The sequence below is a fragment of the Taeniopygia guttata genome, chromosome 5 (assembly GCF_048771995.1).
Source record: "Taeniopygia guttata chromosome 5, bTaeGut7.mat, whole genome shotgun sequence".
NCBI lineage: Eukaryota > Metazoa > Chordata > Aves > Passeriformes > Estrildidae > Taeniopygia > Taeniopygia guttata.
This window is the reverse complement of record NC_133030.1, coordinates 47,339,143-47,358,790: the sequence shown is the minus strand read 5'-3', so window position 1 is coordinate 47,358,790 and position 19,648 is coordinate 47,339,143. Positions and strand designations below refer to the sequence as shown.

At 38.0% G+C, this 19,648-nt stretch overlaps 1 protein-coding gene across 4 annotated transcripts in view; it reads right to left on the bottom strand.

Annotated features, from left to right (window-relative positions):
* SPATA7 (spermatogenesis associated 7) overlaps positions 1-17,622 on the bottom strand; it is a 33,850-nt gene extending 16,228 nt beyond the window's left edge. Inside the window, exons 1-4 of one of the 4 annotated variants that reach the window (XM_030274812.4) lie at positions 17,492-17,622; positions 8,560-8,646; positions 7,804-7,896; positions 6,869-6,916 (exon numbers count right to left, since the gene is read on the bottom strand). In XM_030274812.4, coding sequence (XP_030130672.4) covers positions 6,869-6,916; positions 7,804-7,896; positions 8,560-8,646; positions 17,492-17,531 — 268 coding nt within the window. In that variant the 5' untranslated portion in view covers positions 17,532-17,622. The remainder of the gene's footprint in view (positions 1-6,868; positions 6,917-7,803; positions 7,897-8,559; positions 8,647-17,491) is intronic. The other 3 variants (XM_030274813.4, XM_030274816.4, XM_072930325.1) reach the window with 3 other exon arrangements.
* Positions 17,623-19,648: the final 2,026 nt, after the last annotated feature.

The following is a 19,648-nucleotide window of genomic DNA, read 5'->3' as shown; positions in this document are numbered from 1 at the left end:
CAGGGATTGGTGTGGTACATTCTTCTACACAGCTGAGACCTATAGCAATCTGAGGACATTTAACCAACCTTTAAAATGCATTCATCTGTGCACCCTACATATAGATTAATCTCCAGGAAATACTTAAGTGTATTCATTGTATTTAAACATTTTAGTCCCCTTTTAAGATGGGCTTTAATCTTTCAGATGTGCAATCTTTGCTCTCATTGCTCAGAAATATCCCTCTTTCTCTTTGTTTTAATTCTTACAACTGATATGTAAAATATAGAGTAATTTCTTTTATGGCTACTGATTTATCCATCATACACTATTAGAGTACTTATGAAACTGCTTAAATTACTGGGAAAAAATTAGATGAAGTTAACAAATGCTGCATTATACAACTCTGAATTAAAAATATACATTGTAACAGAATGATAAAATATACCGTACCATTAAATAATTAAAGTGGAATGTTTTTATTTCTATACTGAGTTATTGTGTCTGTTCTAAATTACTGTTATTTCTAACTGTGTTTGTCTTAAAAGTTACAGAGAAGTACTCAAAAATTAGCTAGAGGTTAGATATTTCTATGTTTGAGATAAAGCATTACTTATTCTGGGCCAATACAGCATGTCTATGCATGCACATGCATGGAGGCTATAAAAACTCACATCTTGCCTACTGCTCAGGTAAAATGGTGAAGGCTGATTGAACAAATATCTAGAGAAATGGGTGAATGAGAACCCTACAAAGCAAAAATGCAATACATACAGAAGTATGGGTAAGGGTGAGTAGGTGTCTGAAACAGCAAATTCCTTACACTCAGGTGCTTAGGTGAAAAGTGACTTTGCCTAAGACAATACAAACTTTAACATTTTACTGCATGTTCCACCTGCACACCATGGCTTAACAGGAGTGTCTGGGCAAAGTGCAAAGCAGTGTGAGTATCACTGCAAAACAGAATTCCCATGTTGTCCATATTCTGCTCTTTACAGGAGAAACTCGGAAATTTGACATACATGAATGCCTTTACTACTGACATTCAAAGCTGTTAAAAAAACCTCCTCCAGGATTGTGTGCTGTGACTTTTCACCCAAAGCATGGCTTATATTCCAGAATAAAGAATGAAAGAACAGTAGGGATTCCAGCTAAGGGTATCTTGGGATATCGAAATGAGCCACTGGGACTACCATCATGGTAGCATGGGAAATGTGGAGTCCTTGCCTCGCACCTGTCATACAGTGAGCTTAGCTCAGCTAATCCATTAAGTGTGCTCCAAAAGCCATAACGTCACTCATGTACTTACTGAAAGGCAGCACAGACGTGCAAACCAGAATGTCAGAAAACTCCAGTATTATACACGCCAAATCAGGAATTTTCAGGCTAGATCTATGGTAAAAGCTAGGAATTTTGAAACCAGAAAAGTAAGAGGTAGAGAAATTCTTCTAAAAGGAGTTAATGTAGATGCAAACAGCTGGAGGTAAGTTAGGATAGCTCTGAGGCAGTCAGCAAGCAACACAGACAAAAGAAGAAACAGGCATGGTGCCCTACCTCTCCTTAGTTCATATGTCATTTACCCATGCAAAAACTGGAGAATCCAGTCTAATGCTTTGACTTCAGCCAGATAGGGAACTTTGAGGCACTAATTACAGTATTACAACTGAGAGAAGCTGAAGATACTTAAGCCTGTCATACATAACCACTTGTGTTGTAGTGTGAATATATTAACCACAGAAAGAAAGAGACCAGCAATCAAGAGACATCCAATTACAGAAGGGAGATTTAGCTTTTAATTGAAAACACTGCTCACTGCTTAAGGCATCTTCTACTCCAAATCCATTACAGATATAAAGCTTCTTTAGCTTTCAGTGAGGTCCATAAATTTGAAAGAAGCATCCTTGGCATACTGTCATAGACTTGTGGGAAATAAACATAAACCGCATTTGTTAACAGATACTTAAAACAGTTTCACTGCAAGTAGTTTTTATTTGAACACTGGCTCCAGGAACATGTCACATATGTAGAGTTAAATATGGGAATAGTACATAATAGTAAATATCTTGTGACAAATAAATGAAAAAAAACAAAAACCCACTGGGCTACTTTTCATCTTTTTAAAAAAGAAAAACAAAACGTGTGGCAAAAATATGGTCTAAATCCAAATAATGATTCCCTTTAGAAGTCTTATTAGAGCTTTGGAGATTAATTGTATATTGTTAACTACTGTGCTCAAAACCCCACAGATTCATAGGATAGTAAGAGAAAATGTACTAGAATATAAACAATTTAATCATTCTGTAGATCAGAAAAATTCAGTCTGTGAACCTAGATTCCATACCTTATTGCATCCACTCCATGAATACATTCTCTTAATTTTGTTGTCAGTGAAAGGAAGCATAAGACTGAATTTCAGATGTAAAACTGTAGTACTCCTCATAAAGAGATACCTATAAGACACTGATCAATCTGTCACTTTTGCCTAGGCAAATACTCTTCCCAGAGGACAGCACACTTCAAAGCAAGAATCACATAATTTTATCTCCCTTTTAGAATACTCCCTCTATAGGCTGAATTATTTTTTCTGTAAGTCTAGACTGCAGCAGCATTTCAAGATATGCTTAGAATTATAAAACAAATGTCATAAATCTGGAAGCAACAATCTAATCATATCTATCACAGTCCTAGTCAGTTTGAAAGCTCTGCACTTAGAGGGACAGTATGATCTGCAATGCCAGTGGTTGTCCTTTGCTCTGAATTTCCAATCACTAAATTTATCACAAAACAGTTCCCAGTTAAACTTCAAGTGATTTCATTTTTGATGTAAATAATTGATGGCAACAATAAAATACAAAGTTAGATTTGAGTTCAGCTTACAGAACAATGTATCTTAAAGGAATTACCCAACACTCAGAATTTCTCCACTGTGTTTTTATATAAGCTATTTTTGCAATTACACACTTGGAGTTATTTCCCTTTTGAATTATTTTTTAGATAAATCATACAAACATCATCTTGGCTGAGCTTGAAGTGCCTAGTGCCCATTACTAAACTGTCCACTGTATCAGTTGGTGATATTACTTCTGCAAGCAAGCTCTTCCTTCTCTAAGAACTTTTACTATCAGTTTCCTAGCATTACGTGAATTTCCAGGACACCATAATTTAAGCACCTGGGGTGAGATCTCAACAAATGAAAACTGAATTCTGCCTTTAGCTATGAAGTTTGGGTCCCTTATAAGTCTAAATCTAAATTCCTTAACACAGAAATTTTAATTTTCATAACTCAGATGATTTTGCAGTCCTTCTTTACATCCACTATCAGTAGCACTGTATCATCAAACAAGGAAAGAATCATCATAAAAAAGAGTGACAAAGTATTTATTAAGGGCTTGACAGTAAAGCCTAGCTTGTATCAAATACAAAGTAACGGCTATATAAGGGTATATACTTCAGGAATCTGATACTACTTGACAAAACTACTAATGGTGAAATCTGGTCATTGCTAAGACTTGGAAATAAAGCCTAGCAGTGAGATATGAATCCTTCAAATGCATTTCAGAAGAGGCTAGAAGCACTGGATTACCCCAAATCCATCCACCTCTGATGCTCATATGGGCTCCTCATCCAGTAGACATCTCCTATATACTTCTGTCAGCCTTATGAAGAACACAGCAGCCTGCCAACAGTGACTGCACACAACCTCTGGAATGCTGCACCAGCCCTGAAGGAAACATCTAAGCCTGCCCAGGTAAACCTCCATTTGTGCACCCTAGAGAGAGGTCCATCGGGCTTCTAGGTGGCCCTTGACAGTGATTTTTTTTTTCAAGGTACCACTGAGGCAGCCCCCAAGGACAATTTAGACACACTGTACTGAGATAATGCTGAAAATAAGTGAAATGTATAATTTTATTCTTGTTCTCTGGTATGTTATGGCTATTTTGTAATCCTGAGTAATGGTGGACAACTGTATAAAAACAACAGCCCTCTCCACCAGCAGAGAGATGGTAAAGCTGGGTAAATTTGATTAAAAATCAGGGACATATTTTCAGTAATAATGATGAATAACTACTGAAACAGATACAAAAGGAAATAATTTTCTCCATTTCTTGATATTTACAAGTCAAGACTGCAGGCTTTTCTTGTTTATGTGCTTTATTTACCACATTCAATATGGCTGTTAAGTTCTATATTAGAACAACTGGATGAAACATTTGGTTTGCTTAACTCATGATGTCAGACTAGATGATCTGAAGTCTTTTCACAACTAGAAGTTGTGAAAAATGCATTTTTGATGTACATATCTAAAATTAATTACCTCTCATAAAAAAGCCCTCAACATTTCTTATTATAGGAGAAACTTTACAGTAATAAGTTCTGGGGAAAAAAAAAAGAAGTAAAATCACTACAGTTAAAAGTACAGATTCATAAAGCCATTTTACCTGTAAGTTTTCCTGCTCACCAAATTTCAGACTTGATAAATATATTAGACCACCTTTCTAAAGACATAACACAGGCATTAGAATTACCTAGTGTTTGAATTTAAAGAGCTTATTTCGGTTGCTTATAATTTTCATTTTCAGAAATACATACTTAAGGACAAGATTTAACAGAAAAAAAAAGATAAGAGCGATTTTGTGAAAGCTTCCTGTAAAATGGCAGCAACAACAAAACATGTAATACAGCTTTTCATAGATCTCTGCTTTTTCATAATGTTAAGTGCAGACAGATATATGTGTTCATGGGAAAATTGAGATTTAAATACAGAGTTACATAACAATATGTATTTCTTGATATTTTTGCTTGAACTTAACCTCTTTAAAGGGTAGAAAACCAATGTTACTATCAGTCTGAATTGTTGCCTCTCCCCATCTCTCACTGCCCTCCCTCCCAGAATTCAAGTTCCACTAGGCTAGAATAGATCTGTGGTGGGTAACTTCTCAGAATATTTGTTTTCCTTCTTTTTCTCCCCCTGCCCAGTATCAAAGAGACCTGCATTCCTAAGCACACTAATCACTGAGTTCAAGCTGTACTATCAATATGCCTTGTGGAAAAACCTCTAAACATATGGGTTGAAAAGTTAGTACTGTTAGAAACCAGGCATGTGTTGCAGCAGCTGTCTTACTTGGCATAGCCTTTGTCAAGTTTTCTGGCACAAGTTTCACAACCATAGGCTTCTAATGGCCACTGGTATCAATCAGCATGCTTGGACTAATTCTGAACATAGAAGTTTCACATATCAAGAAGTTTCACATTCTAACAACTATTTTAAGTCAGTAAGCCTGATCTAACACACAGGAACATGCTCACTGCTAGCCCAGGGGCATGGCACCTTGCCTGCTTTGCTGCCAGCTAAGATACCAGGAAAAGAACAGTGGAAACTAAATCCACTTTAAGGACAGAACACATTCAGTTGGCCAGGGAGAATGCCAACAACAGTATCATGTTTAATTCTTAAACACTAATGACTGATTCATGGCAACAACCCCAAAGGGAAATAAATACTCACCTGCTACTCTAGCAGTACATGAAGCATTTTCAGGAGGTATTTTTTAACACTATCTGCAGGAATTCTGTTTTGTAACTCTATGCTGTTAATAAATCCTATAATTTTAAACTAAATTTACCCCATTGCCCAAATCTTGAAATAGAGGGGGAACAGAAACTTTATTTGGAATGCAATAACTAGTAAGACAAAGAACACAAAGAGAAAAAAGTAATAATATGCTTCAGTTGAAGCAATGACATGATACTGAGAACCACTCACAAAGAACTACTGTGAGAATAAAGAGGTGCAGACCCCTCATCCTCAGTGACACTAGAGATACCGCTGATATTCAACTATATTGAAGTTAAAATTGCGCCTGGATAAATCACGTGTCTTATCTTGAGCAAGAAAGAAGAAATTGTTTTGAAAGTATTCTAAAACCCCTTTTCCATTACTTTTCCTCCTCAGCATATTTGTAATCTTACTGCCTGAGCTATTGGCTGTCATCTCCACGTAATCTGTTCCACAAAACAGCAGAGGAAGAAAAATGACTCTCCAGTGGTTTACCAGAGACTCTAGAAATGGTACCTTGCACTGAGCTTAATGCCTGAACATGTCACACTTGGTTGCATGGTTATTACAGTACAGAAATCTGCATTTCTTGATGAACACTGCACAGAACTGCATGAAAAGAATGTGACCACTCTAACTCCAGGTATGAAATAAAATTTAAATAATTTTTAATTTCATTATAAAAACCTAGAATTTATAAGGATAGTGCAGAAACTAAACAAGATATGTCTGGGTAGTCTTAACTTTAAATACTGAGAAGTCAGTGAGACCAAAAATGATGAATTTGAAAGTAGGTGTTTCCCATGGAATTATCTCTTTGATAACTGCAAAACTTTCAGCCTAAATGGCAGAGTTTCTTATCTGTTTGTAAAGGAATCTTGGTCAGATGGAACAGCATATAAATTAATGCAGGTCAGAAAAAAAATATCAGTTACATGCACACATTGAGCAGTGAGAGAAATCCTCCAAGGCTTTTGTTAAGAAAGGTCCAGGATTTTGTCTGTGCACTTGTACCATATACTTAAGATTACCCTATCTCTTGCAGTTGAGACACTTTTGCCATTGAGAAATGAACTGCCCTGCTAAGCACAACTAATTACTGACAGCCCAGATCCATCTCTCCAGCATTCCCTTTGATGCAGATCCAATGCATCTACAAGTAGCTGAATAAACTACTTGAAAGCTGAATAAACAAGCAGAACATGAATGCTCAGTTAAGGGTTATATGCTGTTGTTACTCTTCACTGGTTCTTTTGCTAAGTTAGTTTTACAGAAGCATTTGCAGAATCAACATATAACAAATAAAAATACATATACATAACAAATACTTACATTTGATGCTGGTCAACCTACTTTTGGGCAATGAAGAGTCTACAGCTGCTGAAAATAAGAAAAGCAGCAAATGTGAGTGATTCAATATTTACTTAGTATATATTACTTAGTATATGTGATAGCTACAAAAATGTAGTAATAAACCAAAACAGAACAAAGATTAATTTAATTCTTTATTTTAAAACATGCTAGTTACTGTGTACCTAAGTATTAGGATGTTATCAATATGGTCACAGGATTTGAGATAAAGCTCTCTGGGTAAAACACATATTTAAAGGAAGAATCATCACCTCTTTTCAAAAGGCTTCTGCATATTTTGTTCTGATAGCATTTACCTGCATACCTGAGGATACTGAGTATGCCATGAGAGATAACATTGTGAGTATTGTATTTGTGAGTATGGACTCTGACAGTAACATGATTTTCTCATTTGCAAACACACAGGGCAATTTTCACAGACCTTAGAACTCGCTATTACTATTCATTGCAAGACGAACAAAAGATCATTAAGTTTTTGAAATAAATATAATAAAAGAAAGACATTCTGATCTGAGTTTAAGTAGAAATGTTCTGCCTTCATTCCTAAAATAATTTCTTTATGTTTGCTGTTATAACTATCACTGTGACTTTCAGTTCAGACTATTATTTCATAATTCATTACTTCAACAAAAGCAGAATGAAGCCAATACAACACAAAGTGCTCTAAGATTAAGGTAGGATCTTTGGTAACATTTAAGGAAAATGTTTTCATACAAAACTTGCTATCTCAATAATACACCTGTATTATTAAGTAGCAGCCACATCTTGCTGACACATGTGTGGGTAAGAAAAAGGAAGAATATTCATCTAGTTCATTCCTTCTTGGTATGAGCCTATTCTGAGAGATTGAGCTAAATTTAGAGGGAGACAGTTCATTCATACATGCACATTTTTACCTTTGGCTGAAAGAATTCTGTTATAATGAACCACCATGTGATCTCTGACCAGGTACTGGTTAGTAAGATTACGAGAGGGGCCAATGCAGAAAACTGTAAGATTAAAATACATTTGAACATTAGAAAGGCAAGCAAAAAATAGCAGAATTTAAAAATGTTTAAAATTCAAAGTCACAAATTTTAAAACACCATTTGTTTAACTTCTTTGCTCAAATGCAGTATTTTTTTACCAGTTACTATCACATGAAATCATCCTTTCTTTCAATCCTTTTTCTTTCCATAGTGAGCCATTAATTCAATAAATAACTGCAAAAGTCACTGAAATTGTACTATGAAAATGCTAACATGGAAACTTCCTGTTGTTCACCCTATGCTCTTTTGAAATAAAGGTATCTGAGGTGTCAGTATGGCACAGAATCACTAACCTATGTAAACTACTGGCTCTTAAGGAACATGTTTAACCTCAGGGGCTCTTTATGTGGTAAACATATGTATATATGTATACTACAGCTAATAGAGATGGGAGATCTTTATATATTTGTTCATCTTGCTACCAATTTGTAGCCAGCAGCACAGTCAAAGTAAAACTTACTCCTTGAAAGTATTTTCAGTAATGCATACTAAATATAAGTACTATTAAATATCTCCAAATAAGCTTGATGCAGAAGTTTTAATAAAAACATTTTAAGCATAAAATCAATGAATTCACATAAAAGGAACCAAGTTGACCTTCTGATGAAAGTACATGTTACTTACCATTACTTTTGTTACTTAAGTGTCCTTTAAATGGACTTGCTGGACCACATCTGGGAATGACAAGAGCTGAGCATTCATTTGCTTTAACTAAACAGGCAACAAAACCCAAAAGTTAGAGAAAAATCCCCACACATATTTTTAGACACAAGATAAAGTATTTCTCCAAAGAATGCAAGAATGGTTCCAGTGGATCTTTTTCAAAATCTCATTAAATCATTTTATAATCACTGAACTACAAGTGCAGTTAAATAACCTAATCTAAACACCAAGATACAGTTATAGTGCTCTCAGTGGTTCAGGGAGCTAAAGAGCAGAACAGACCATCAGAACACTTTAGTCTGAACTTTACACTGGTCATTAAACTGTACAGAGATATGGCCATGATTCTGTTTCTATGCTAACCTCCATTTTGTTTCAAAGTTCACAGCACTTTGACATGACACTTTGTCTGTGGGAACTTGACAGACCAGTGGAGATGCCAACAAAAGTTAAAAAAAATTCTAAAAAATGAGAGAATGTAGATTAAAAAATCTGCATCTCCTCTTTGAAAACCACTGGCTGTCATGAAACCTAAGATTTAAAAATTGGCATGGGAACTAATTAAGAACCTGCAACACTTTTAGAACAAATTTGGACAGGAGATATGCTAAGACTACAAATACTAATGTACACAGAGCGCTGCTTTAAGGCATCCAAGGTATATAAGATATAGACCAAAACAAACAGGATTTTTTAAGAGGGTAAATATATCAACCACACTTACCTGACATTAATTCTAAAACTGTATAGACAAGTTCTGCTATTAACTATCAAGGTCCACATGGTCTTCCCATCCCCATTATACTTCTCAGCTGTCGTGCAAGAGTCTGCAACCACCATGCAGGTGAAGTGGGTAACTCGACTGCTCTACTGCTCCTGTAGACCTCTGGCTTTTCCCGTTTCAGCCTATGAAGAAGCACACTGAACCCACCCAGTATGAGCGGGAATCTCCTCTCAGTGACCTTAGCCAGGGGGATAAAGGCAGACACAATTACAAACTGCCTGGGGGGTGCAGGGAGCTGTGATGACAGCCATGCCACACACGGCAACAGTTCTTAATGCCACCTCTCACAGCTCACCTCCTGCATGCCCAGCACCTGGCTGTTCAGGGCTTCCTTTTCATTTCCCACTGTTACACAACGACTGTTGAAGTACTATTGCAATTACATATATAAGTACTATAGTATATAGCTCTGTTTGTAAGTTCAACGGCATGTTGCACACAATGGTTAACATGGTGTCTTAAATATTGATTAGTAGAGATTGAAGCAAAACAAATCATTCATTTAATGATGTTTTAATATTATTTATCCAAAGGCCTCATATAAAAGCCATACTGTACTAAACTTTGAATGACTAGGACTGTATAGGAAGCTATAAAAATATCTTAAAAGAAAAAAAAAAAATTAAAATAATTTTACCCTGTTGTGAAATGACACTAAATCTGGATCAACGGATTCAACCTTTCTTACAAAGCACAAAATATACCAGGGCAATCTTGAATTATGTTCATACTTTGAAAAGCCAGCCTTTAAACAGTACAGGCTTCTGTGGATTTGCAGTATTAGCTGTGGTGCTTGCAATAACGGTGCTCCCACTCCTTTTGCTGTGAAGTTCAGATTAGCAAGTTGAAAAGGGACAAAGAAAAAAAAAGAAAAAAAATGCTCTTGGAGATTTTTTCAACACTATCCTGCAATTGTTTTAACTTTATACTGTTATCTTTAAAGCCAAAGGACAACACTCCTGCTCATCTGTATCGATTTCAAATAGCTCATTCCCCTCATGGTACAACTCTTCCTTATCTCCATTTGTGATTTAAACATACAAGCGACAAACAAGAAATTATCTTTCAAATATTAAAGTTCCAAATATACAGCAAGAATTTATTAGATTTATTAGAGTCAGAATATTTCCACAATGACTGCAAACCTTTTCCAATAAAGCATTTCTTTCCTTATAAAATATTTTATTTTTCTACCACACACTACTACATACAAGTGGAATCCACAGTCTAGCAGGATCCACCCTGAAACCCATGTCTTCCATTATTTACAACATGCAGGTGCTGGAAGAATGCAAATCTTTGGGAGGACTTGAATGTTAGATTATAAATTCCAGTTGAAAGAATTTTCTCTAGTGATAAAAACCTGCATGCATATATACCTGCAATCCAGATTTCAGCAGACAACTGAGAATCAAAACTGTTTCCTTCAAAATTGCTCAAATAACTTAAATATTCCACTGTTCTCTGTGCTTCAGGGCTAGGCTATAATTGCAGAGGGAAGCACCTGCGGCATTGTAAGGTAAATGCTGGCAGTACCACCTCTAACTCACCCTTATGTGACAGAATCCGAGAAGGGCAAGCATGATCACTTGAAAAAACCAGACATTGTTCTCTCTACAGTTGATTCTCTTCAAGTAAGCTAACTGACTTTGTCCCGCGTTAAACACCATCAGGGACACTCAGAAACCTGCTGCCTTTACTGTCTCCAGCTGCAGACAGCACAGTTCAGCACTGCAGGAAGGCTGGCCCTTACCCTTTCACTTGCTTTGCGTCACCAGCAGATGGCACAGTGGAAATTCCACCGGAAAAACTGTCTGCTGCTTTTGCGCTTTACAATTAATTTGTATCCGGGGAAGGAGCAGGGAAAAAAAAAAAACAAATCGGCATCAGTATTTCACAGGCGAAAGAAGCTGTCAAAAAGTGTCAGTCGGGAGAAATAAAAAATATTTCTATGCCCTCTATTTTGACTATGGACATATAGATGGCACAGAAATCACTCTTATAATGAAGAAACATGTTGGCAATGTCAGCGAAGAAACTGGAGAATTTGGTATGTGCAGGCTCTTTCTACCTTACTGAAAGTAGAAAGTGCTAATGGTCAAAAGTTTCACAATTATAAATTCAGGTTGTCTTTTGACCTGAATGGGTATTTATTTGGATTCCAGCTGTGTTATTTGTGCAACAGCAAAAACAAAATTGAATGCTTAGATATGTGAAGAGAATTTTAAAGGAGAAGGTGGGATTTTCAGTAATTTATAGCTAATCGAATATAAACCAAACAATGTGAGGATAACTTGGAAAATACCTTTGACACATGGAACTATCTGATCTAAACGTAAATTTCCTTATAGATGTAAGTGGACTGTCCACACTGAATATAAAATCAGGATTTTCATACTGACATACATAAAGTACAGAGAGCAAACAAATTAAATACTTCTAAAAATTTATTTGATCTTTTAGCTCCTTCTATGACACTAAGCAACAATGAAGACAAAACCAAAACAGCTTTCTCTATAATTCTTTCCAGCTGGTATCTAACATAAGTAATAACCACATTATTCTAAAGAGAATTGAAAGATATTTTGTTTAGAGTATATTTTTATTTAAATTTTAAATGCATCCTATCTGAACTTCTGATTTTACAGAATTAAAAGCTATAGAAATTGGTGGCTTCCTTTTTTCCTGGTTGTTAGTGGATATGCTGAATTTATAGAAATGATTTTTCTACAAAGCCATTTCAGATTTGGAATGTGAATATGTACTGGAAAGAAGCCCAGTCTTTCATTACCATGTTCTCCCAGAAAAGATTTTAAACACAAGTATTAGACTTACTATTTTTATAACAAGCATGTACTTCAGTCAAGCAAATGAAAATTAAGTAAATAAATCAATCACGCTATCCTTACCCACCAAGACTTGCTACTTAAAAGATAATCCATAAAAATACAGAGATGTTAGGTGGGATATTGGATATAGGCATCTAAATCTAGCACTACAAGACATGAAACCTTAACTGTGTAGAGGCCTGTGAACACTGTAATTTCCAAAAGGCAGCTCCCAGACCTTAGCCTGGGTTCAGACAACCCTCAACCGCAGGTGGATTTAGATTTCAGGTCTCCCCAGCTGTTCCAGAAGAATATGCTTATCACTCTCAATACTGACCCTTTTGTGAAGCAGTTTGGTTTTGGTGGCTCCAGAACTCGTGCATTCCTAGCTCTCTAGTGGCCTCCTCTCAGCTGGCAATGCAGAAACACCTCTGCCTCTAACAGGCTAGAATTGCACCATCCACATGAGATTTGGGCATTTGATCCCTCTGAGACTGATAAGGACCCAAGCTAACAAGCGCTTTGCAAGCACTCTAGCCACTATAGTGATTTATAAAGGTTTGGTATTCTTGCTTCTTTTGCTCCCAACTCTTTTTCTTCCTTTTTTTATTCCCTAATATCTCAATGCTCTAAACCAGAAATCACTTAAGAGACACCTCTGCACAAGTGGATAATTCAGGCAATGACATGCAGAAGATTTGTGCTGTGTATTTCATACATATCAAGGATATCTACCACTACCACCTTAATTCTACCAACCAGTTTTATGATCTCTTCAGTGGGCTTCCTGCTATGAATTAACTCTTCTAATTCTAAACAACTAACAGTACACAACAACATTAATGCTTTACACATGCTGAGGAAAGAAAACTAGTTTAGGGAATCTCTGTGAAACCTGAAGTTACTTCAAGCAGTCATGGAAACTCCTTTAAGCATTTTACCTAATATATCTGACAAGGTCATACTTAAAGGAACTGAATTACGACCTGAAATACATGCTCCTTGCCTTTTGGTACTAGGAGAATTTTCAAACCAGAGTATCCATTAATTCTTTATGCTACAGAAATTTTTGTATATATGAATACAACACAGAAATACACAGATGAAAGATGATAGCTCAGAGTACATTAAAAGATTAACCTAGTTATGAAAATCCACATTGGATTTAAACTTTATTTAAATAAAAAACTATTTTTTTCTGTTTTTAACTGTTTTCCCTTTGTATTAGCATGATATATTTAAAAAAAACCCATATTCTTTTAGTAGTACTACTAATGAGGCCTGCTCTCCTGTTCACGTAGCTTACATCTTTGAACCATCCCCCTTAAACTCCTTTCACTGGCCCCACTTTGCTGCCTCTTCCCTACCTGTGGCCATTCCTCCCCTCAAACACGCCCTACTTGCTCAGCTGTGGCTGTTAAGGTACTATAGGAACTACAACTGGTCATCTAGTTTAAGATTCTCTGGTTGCTTATCCTTGGCTGCCTAGAGATGCAGAACTGGACAGACAAAAAGGCCAGCAGAGAGCAGTGACCCGCCCACAGACTCCTTCTCTAGGTGAAGAACACAGGTGCGAAGATGGCAAGTCTCCACTACTTTTCTGCAGCACCTATGCAATCACAAGAAGCCGTCAAAAATGGCTTTAGATTTAGCCACTTACTGAATGCATACAGTGCTCCATTTTATTTGAAAGTTACAGTGAGGCAAAACAAGCATGTCATAATCACACCTGTATTTTCTTTCCTGTTCATGCAAGGGAGACAAAAGCCTCTTGGACCCCTTATCAATACTGCGAGTATAACGTCTCACATGTGAAGCCATCTTTAAAATAATCCCGTTTAACATTTGTTAATAAATAGCAGAATTCACCAGCAGAAAGAATAGTTATTATTATCTAAACTTCCTGAAGCAAACTCAATGAATAGAGACCCAGGAAATCACACTACTCCAATTTTGAAATAAAATCCCAAACGTTTCCTCTGAATTTTGCGTAGGATCAATTGTGTCATAGGCAAAATATGACAAAAATTATACACCCCCTGACAAGCACTATACATAATCTCCTAAGCCATTAATTAGATGGGTGCTATTTATACACTTACTATACTGGATTACACAAAAGCTCTTCTTTACACATACTCTCAATGCCTAAGAGTTAGGTCTCTCAGACCTTTAGAATTATTAATCTTACAGTATTCTGTATTAATTAAAACCATGCAACCAAAATTGTATTTCAGTTTCACGAGTCAAGCCCTCCTCTGAAAAATTTAAGAAATCCAATGAAATATAGTCATTCAGTCATATCTTACTAAGTAACTCTGGAAAAATATTTGTTAAAATTTTTCTAGCTACAGGCTTCAGCAAGGTAAGTTCTGGATGCAAACTATTGCTCCATTCATACTCCAAAAGCAGAAACAAATGGCTGTGTCAGTAGCACATTTTGTGATATGAACTGCAGGCAAAAGAAAATTAATTTATGTCAGTTTGCTACAACTGCCTGAAAGGAGGCTGTGATGAGGTGGGTATCAGACTTTTCTCCCAGTCACAATATATAATTTACTGAGTGAAGGTTTTACTTTGGTAAATTAAAGTAAATTTGGTAAAAGTTAAGAATATTGATTAACATTTCCCAATTTCAGTTAAAATTATTATGATTCAAATAAAACTTGTAAATATTTTTCCTTTTTTCTTTCTTGTTGGTCAAAGAAAACTTCAGCTTCTAAAAACTAGTGCTACCAAACTAATAATTTAGTAAATTTAATAAGCTGCTTGTTCAAGTGGTAAATGAAGGAATAATTTTAAAAAAAAGTAGTTCACAAGTCTCTGTGTTAACACCCTTTCAGCTCAAGTCAGATTAATGCAAGGACTTCCTACAAAGCAGGAAAAATCTAAATAAGATGATGCTGTCTATAAACATTTGAAGCATTTAAATTTTGTTTTAAAATCCTGTAAGCCTGTGCAAACTGCCTAAACCTAATAGCAGCCTCTATGCAGCAGTAATGGTGAGTTCCCCACTGCTGTAAGATAAAAGTGGCACAAATGTGTGTCGTTGATTAACAGTAAGTGCACAATGCTGTTAGGCATTGCTGCTCCTGAACACATACCTGAACAGCAATGGGACTTAAACAGCCCAGTGCAGAAGACTGGATTTAAGCAACAAAGCTGGTTTAAAATTAAAGTATTCAGATTATTTGAGATCGTACTATAAATCTGTGAGCATATTAACTGGCTCCTGAAAATACTACAGTAAATAACTTCAAGGTTTATACCTGGAATTAGGGAAAAACATAGCAGATTAATTCTTTGGTATCTCAGCCTTATTTGAACTTTGACAAGACCTACACGAAAATCCTATACACTCTAATATATTAAAAAATATATATATTTTCTCAGTATTCTTACTAGACAAAACAAGGCCTGATATAAACAAGTGCCATATTTTGGTTCTTTCTTTAAAATGATGAGGCTAAGACTGAGCAAGAAACTTTGAATGGCATACAACCAGGGCATGGCATAGTGTATCCCAATTTCTCTGTATTAACATTTTAGATACAGCTCTTTTGAGAAACCATAAATATGATGTGTTCTCCCCCTTTCATGAACTGCAAGCAACCCAGTGGCTGTTCTGCCAAGTTTGTTCAGGCACACAGATTTCCAGCTCAGCTCAGTGTATTAGTCTCTCTGCCTGTGCTAATCCTTGCTCTCTCTAAGGATCCTTCCTGCGTGCCTGAGAACCTCTACACTGGAGTGTTCAATCACACGTTTCTGCCACCATTGTAGCCTCCTATGCAGACAAGCGATGGCTTCCCAATTTAACAGACACACTGTAATTCTTCCCTACTTTTGAACTTTATTTTTTTGCTAAACAGAAGTCATTCAAGTAAAGCTTGCTGCAGCCTGAATTAAATTTAGATCTTTTATCCTATTTATTCCCTTTTTATGGTCAACAATCGACATGCTTTCTGACTGTCTATAAAAGTATTTTGACAAATGTAAGAATAGTCAGAAAAAGGATGTATTTGTCATAGAACTTCCTTTACACCACATAAGAAAGCATAAAAATCGGGTGCACAAGATGCTAGTTTTTGCTCTGAATTTCATATTCCCATATAGTATTAGAATTTATGTTCAAACTGTACTTTGATGTCAGACATCTTCTGAAGTGGCATCTGTCACAGTCGCCTGAAGTGACATCTGACACGGAGATGCAACCCAACAGCCTAATGTTATCTCAAATGGCTCTGATTTTATGCAGCGATGCGTGATCTTGACATTACAATGCAGCACTGAATAATTCCTACCATTGTTTTACGTTATGCGTGTAATCAAGTTTATATCTGAAAATATTTTAGGCATTTTTGAAGAGCAACAGTTGGCTCATGGAAAGCATTTTCACATGTTTGCAACTTTTTTTTATCGCGAATGACAAGTGCCCCTATGACTATTCATAGGAACAGGGCATCAGAGCAGCCCACAGATAGTTAAATCTGGGTAAGGAATCACTTTTTAAGACCTTTAAAACGTTTGAGTCTTTTATTATTCAACTACACTTGCATTAAAATCCCACCAAACCAAAACACTTTGATCTACAGCTAAACGCCGGGGGATGTTGCACACACAGGGTACAATCCATTGTAATCCATGAGTAATAGCTTTGGAGAAGACGAAAGTTAACTAAGTAAAGAAGTGGGCACAGAAATCGGCCTCGCAAACGCGGCCGAAGCCGGCAGCCTGAGGTGCTGCCCACAGCCGCGCTCGGTGCCGGTACAGCACGGAGGTACCGTGCGGCGACAATTGCGGGACGCTCAATCCAGGCCCGGGCTCTCGGAGGATCACAGCCCCTCACGGGCTGTACTCTCGGAGGATCACAGCCCCTCACGGGCTGTACTCGTCCCCGTGCAGAGCGCGGCCCTTGGCTCCTTCCGCCGCCGTGGCACGGGCACTGTGTCCGCGCGGCACGGCCGGGCCGGCACAGCTCGGGGCGGCCGCGCGGGCGGCAGCGAGGCGCGACCCCGAGCCCCGCTACCGGAGCCACGGTGGCTCGGGCGGGCCCCTGCCCTGCAGGCTCCGTGCCCGCTCCCTTCCCGCTCACACACGCTAGCGGGGAAGGCGGAGGCCCCGCCTGCCCCCAGCCTCGGGCGGGCCGGCCCGCGCCCCGCACCCCCACGGCCGGCAGGGACGGGGGAGGCCGGAAGGCAACGCGTCCCCCGGGCTGCAGCCGCCGCCCTGCCGCGGCCGGCGCTCCCCACTCCGCCCGCAGCCGCCACCGAGCCCCCCGCACCTTGGCTCCGCCTGCCGCGGTTCTGCGTCCTCATCCCCATGCTGCCGGCCGGGCCGGACGGGGCGGCACCGGCGGGGCTCGGCGGCTGCGGCGGTTCGCCGCGCGCGGCGGGCGGGCGGGGCGCGGGCCGGCCCCGCGCGGCGTTGCCATGGCGGCGGCGGGCGGCGCTGGGCCGGGCCGGGCCGGGCCGGCTGAGGGCAGCGGCCGCGGGGCCGAGTTCCCCTTCCAGCGCCGGAGGCTTTGTCCCCGTCCCCGAACGGCCCTCATTGTCTAAGCCTTTTTCTTGTAACTTGGCGGAAATTAGAGAATAATGAATGCCTGGGAGAAATTTACGGCAATTTGCTGATATTTGAGGGAACGAGTGACAAAGCGAGAGCCTAGAGAGTTGCCAGTGCGTTAATGCGTTACACTGATGAAATTAATTAATCTCGACGTCTTTGAAAAGGAACAGCGCCTTAAGAATGAACCACAAAATAACCTTTTGAAAAGCAGCCTCTGATTAATTACTGATTAATGTGTGCATGCCGATGCATGAGCTGGATTTGAACTCGGTGAAGAAGCAATAGGGTGGTATTTACAGTTTGTCTTGGCAGGTTGCTATTTTCCCTAGTGTGAAATCTCTGAGGGCTTTTGTACTTTTTGTCTGAAGATTTTTCTCACTGACCGACCAGGGCTACTCAGTCCCTTCCATAGCCTAACACATCACAAAATCACGTTGTCCCAGATGGAGGGACATTCCTCTCTACTATCTAAAAATTAGTATTAATTATAGGCTAAATACAGTGTCTTATATGATTTGCTACACTTCCTTACATGCTAGAAAAAAATCATTTGAATGTAGCTCAAAATTATAGCAAAATCAAGGGGATGTTACTTGAAGACAACTTTTCTTCCTTATTTCTTCTTCACTCAATCCTCCTACTTGGTCACACAAACATACATGCTACATGAAATCAGTAGTTTATCTGTGCCAGTACTTTGTGTAGACTCTATCAAATACCACAAAAAACTTCTCAGTAGTATTCTGACTATTGAATGTTGTGATGTCTCTTTTAATTTTAGATACACCAATTATGAAGTACTCCTTTGATGTAGCCTTGGTTTCTGTGATTCATGTTGTACCTATCATTTTGGCAGTCTGTTTTCTGTAAAATCATCCTTAAATATAGTTGGTGTCAAATTTGTCTGGGGGAGGTCAGGAAGGGAATATATACGTTGGAATCTCAGCAGTCCTCCATCTTCTAGTGGCCCTCTGTCCTTCTGACTGCTTTTTATATAAAAGCATCAGTTGCCTTTGTATTTAAACTACTGTCAGCCATAAGGTCACAAACACCTCACCTTCTTTTCAAATGAAAATAATTTGATAGCATTTTGTCATTTTCCTTTATGTCTCCTGGATTTGAGGTCAATGTCTTGGAAAATATCTGCCAGGAAAAATCTACAAAACCAAAAAAACCACATTCCAAGAGTTTGTGTGTGGGTTTTGTTTAGTTGGTTGGTTGGTTTTTTGTTTTATTTTGTTGATTTTTGTAATTTTAAAATTTCTTTTTCTCTAAAGCAAATTGTGAAATTAGACATTAGCTTCAGGAAATTATTTACCATTGTTCTTGTGTTTCAGGGTCTCTGGTTTATGCTTTGACACAATTCAGATTGGTAAATCTATAGATTTTAAAGGTAGAGATAGTCTTTAAACAGTTTCCATTTCAGATACCTGAAAATACTGGAGATTCTCACCTCTATGTGGCTGGCCATACTACTCTCTAGTACAGACATCATGTCACAGAAAACACTTGTCTCTGCTTTTTCAAAAACAAACAAACAAACAAAAAACCAAAAAAACAAACCCAAAAAAACCCTCAAACCTGCTTATAGTTACCTTTCTATACTTTTTAGGGACTTTTTTTTTGGTTTTTTTTTTTTGAAATCTGAATATCAGTTTCCCAAATACTCAGTTTGTAGTACTCAACATGCAGTATTAGGCTGTTCTGTACAAGTCCATGTGACAGATTTATCATAGTCTCTTCCTTATTGTCCCTAAGCTTTTTTCCACCACATAGATAATTAAAACACATAAATGTAAGTAGGCATTTTTAGAAATATTTCCCTGGTTTCTAGGCAACGCTGAGGGAATGTAGAGATTCCCATTTGTTCCCTTTC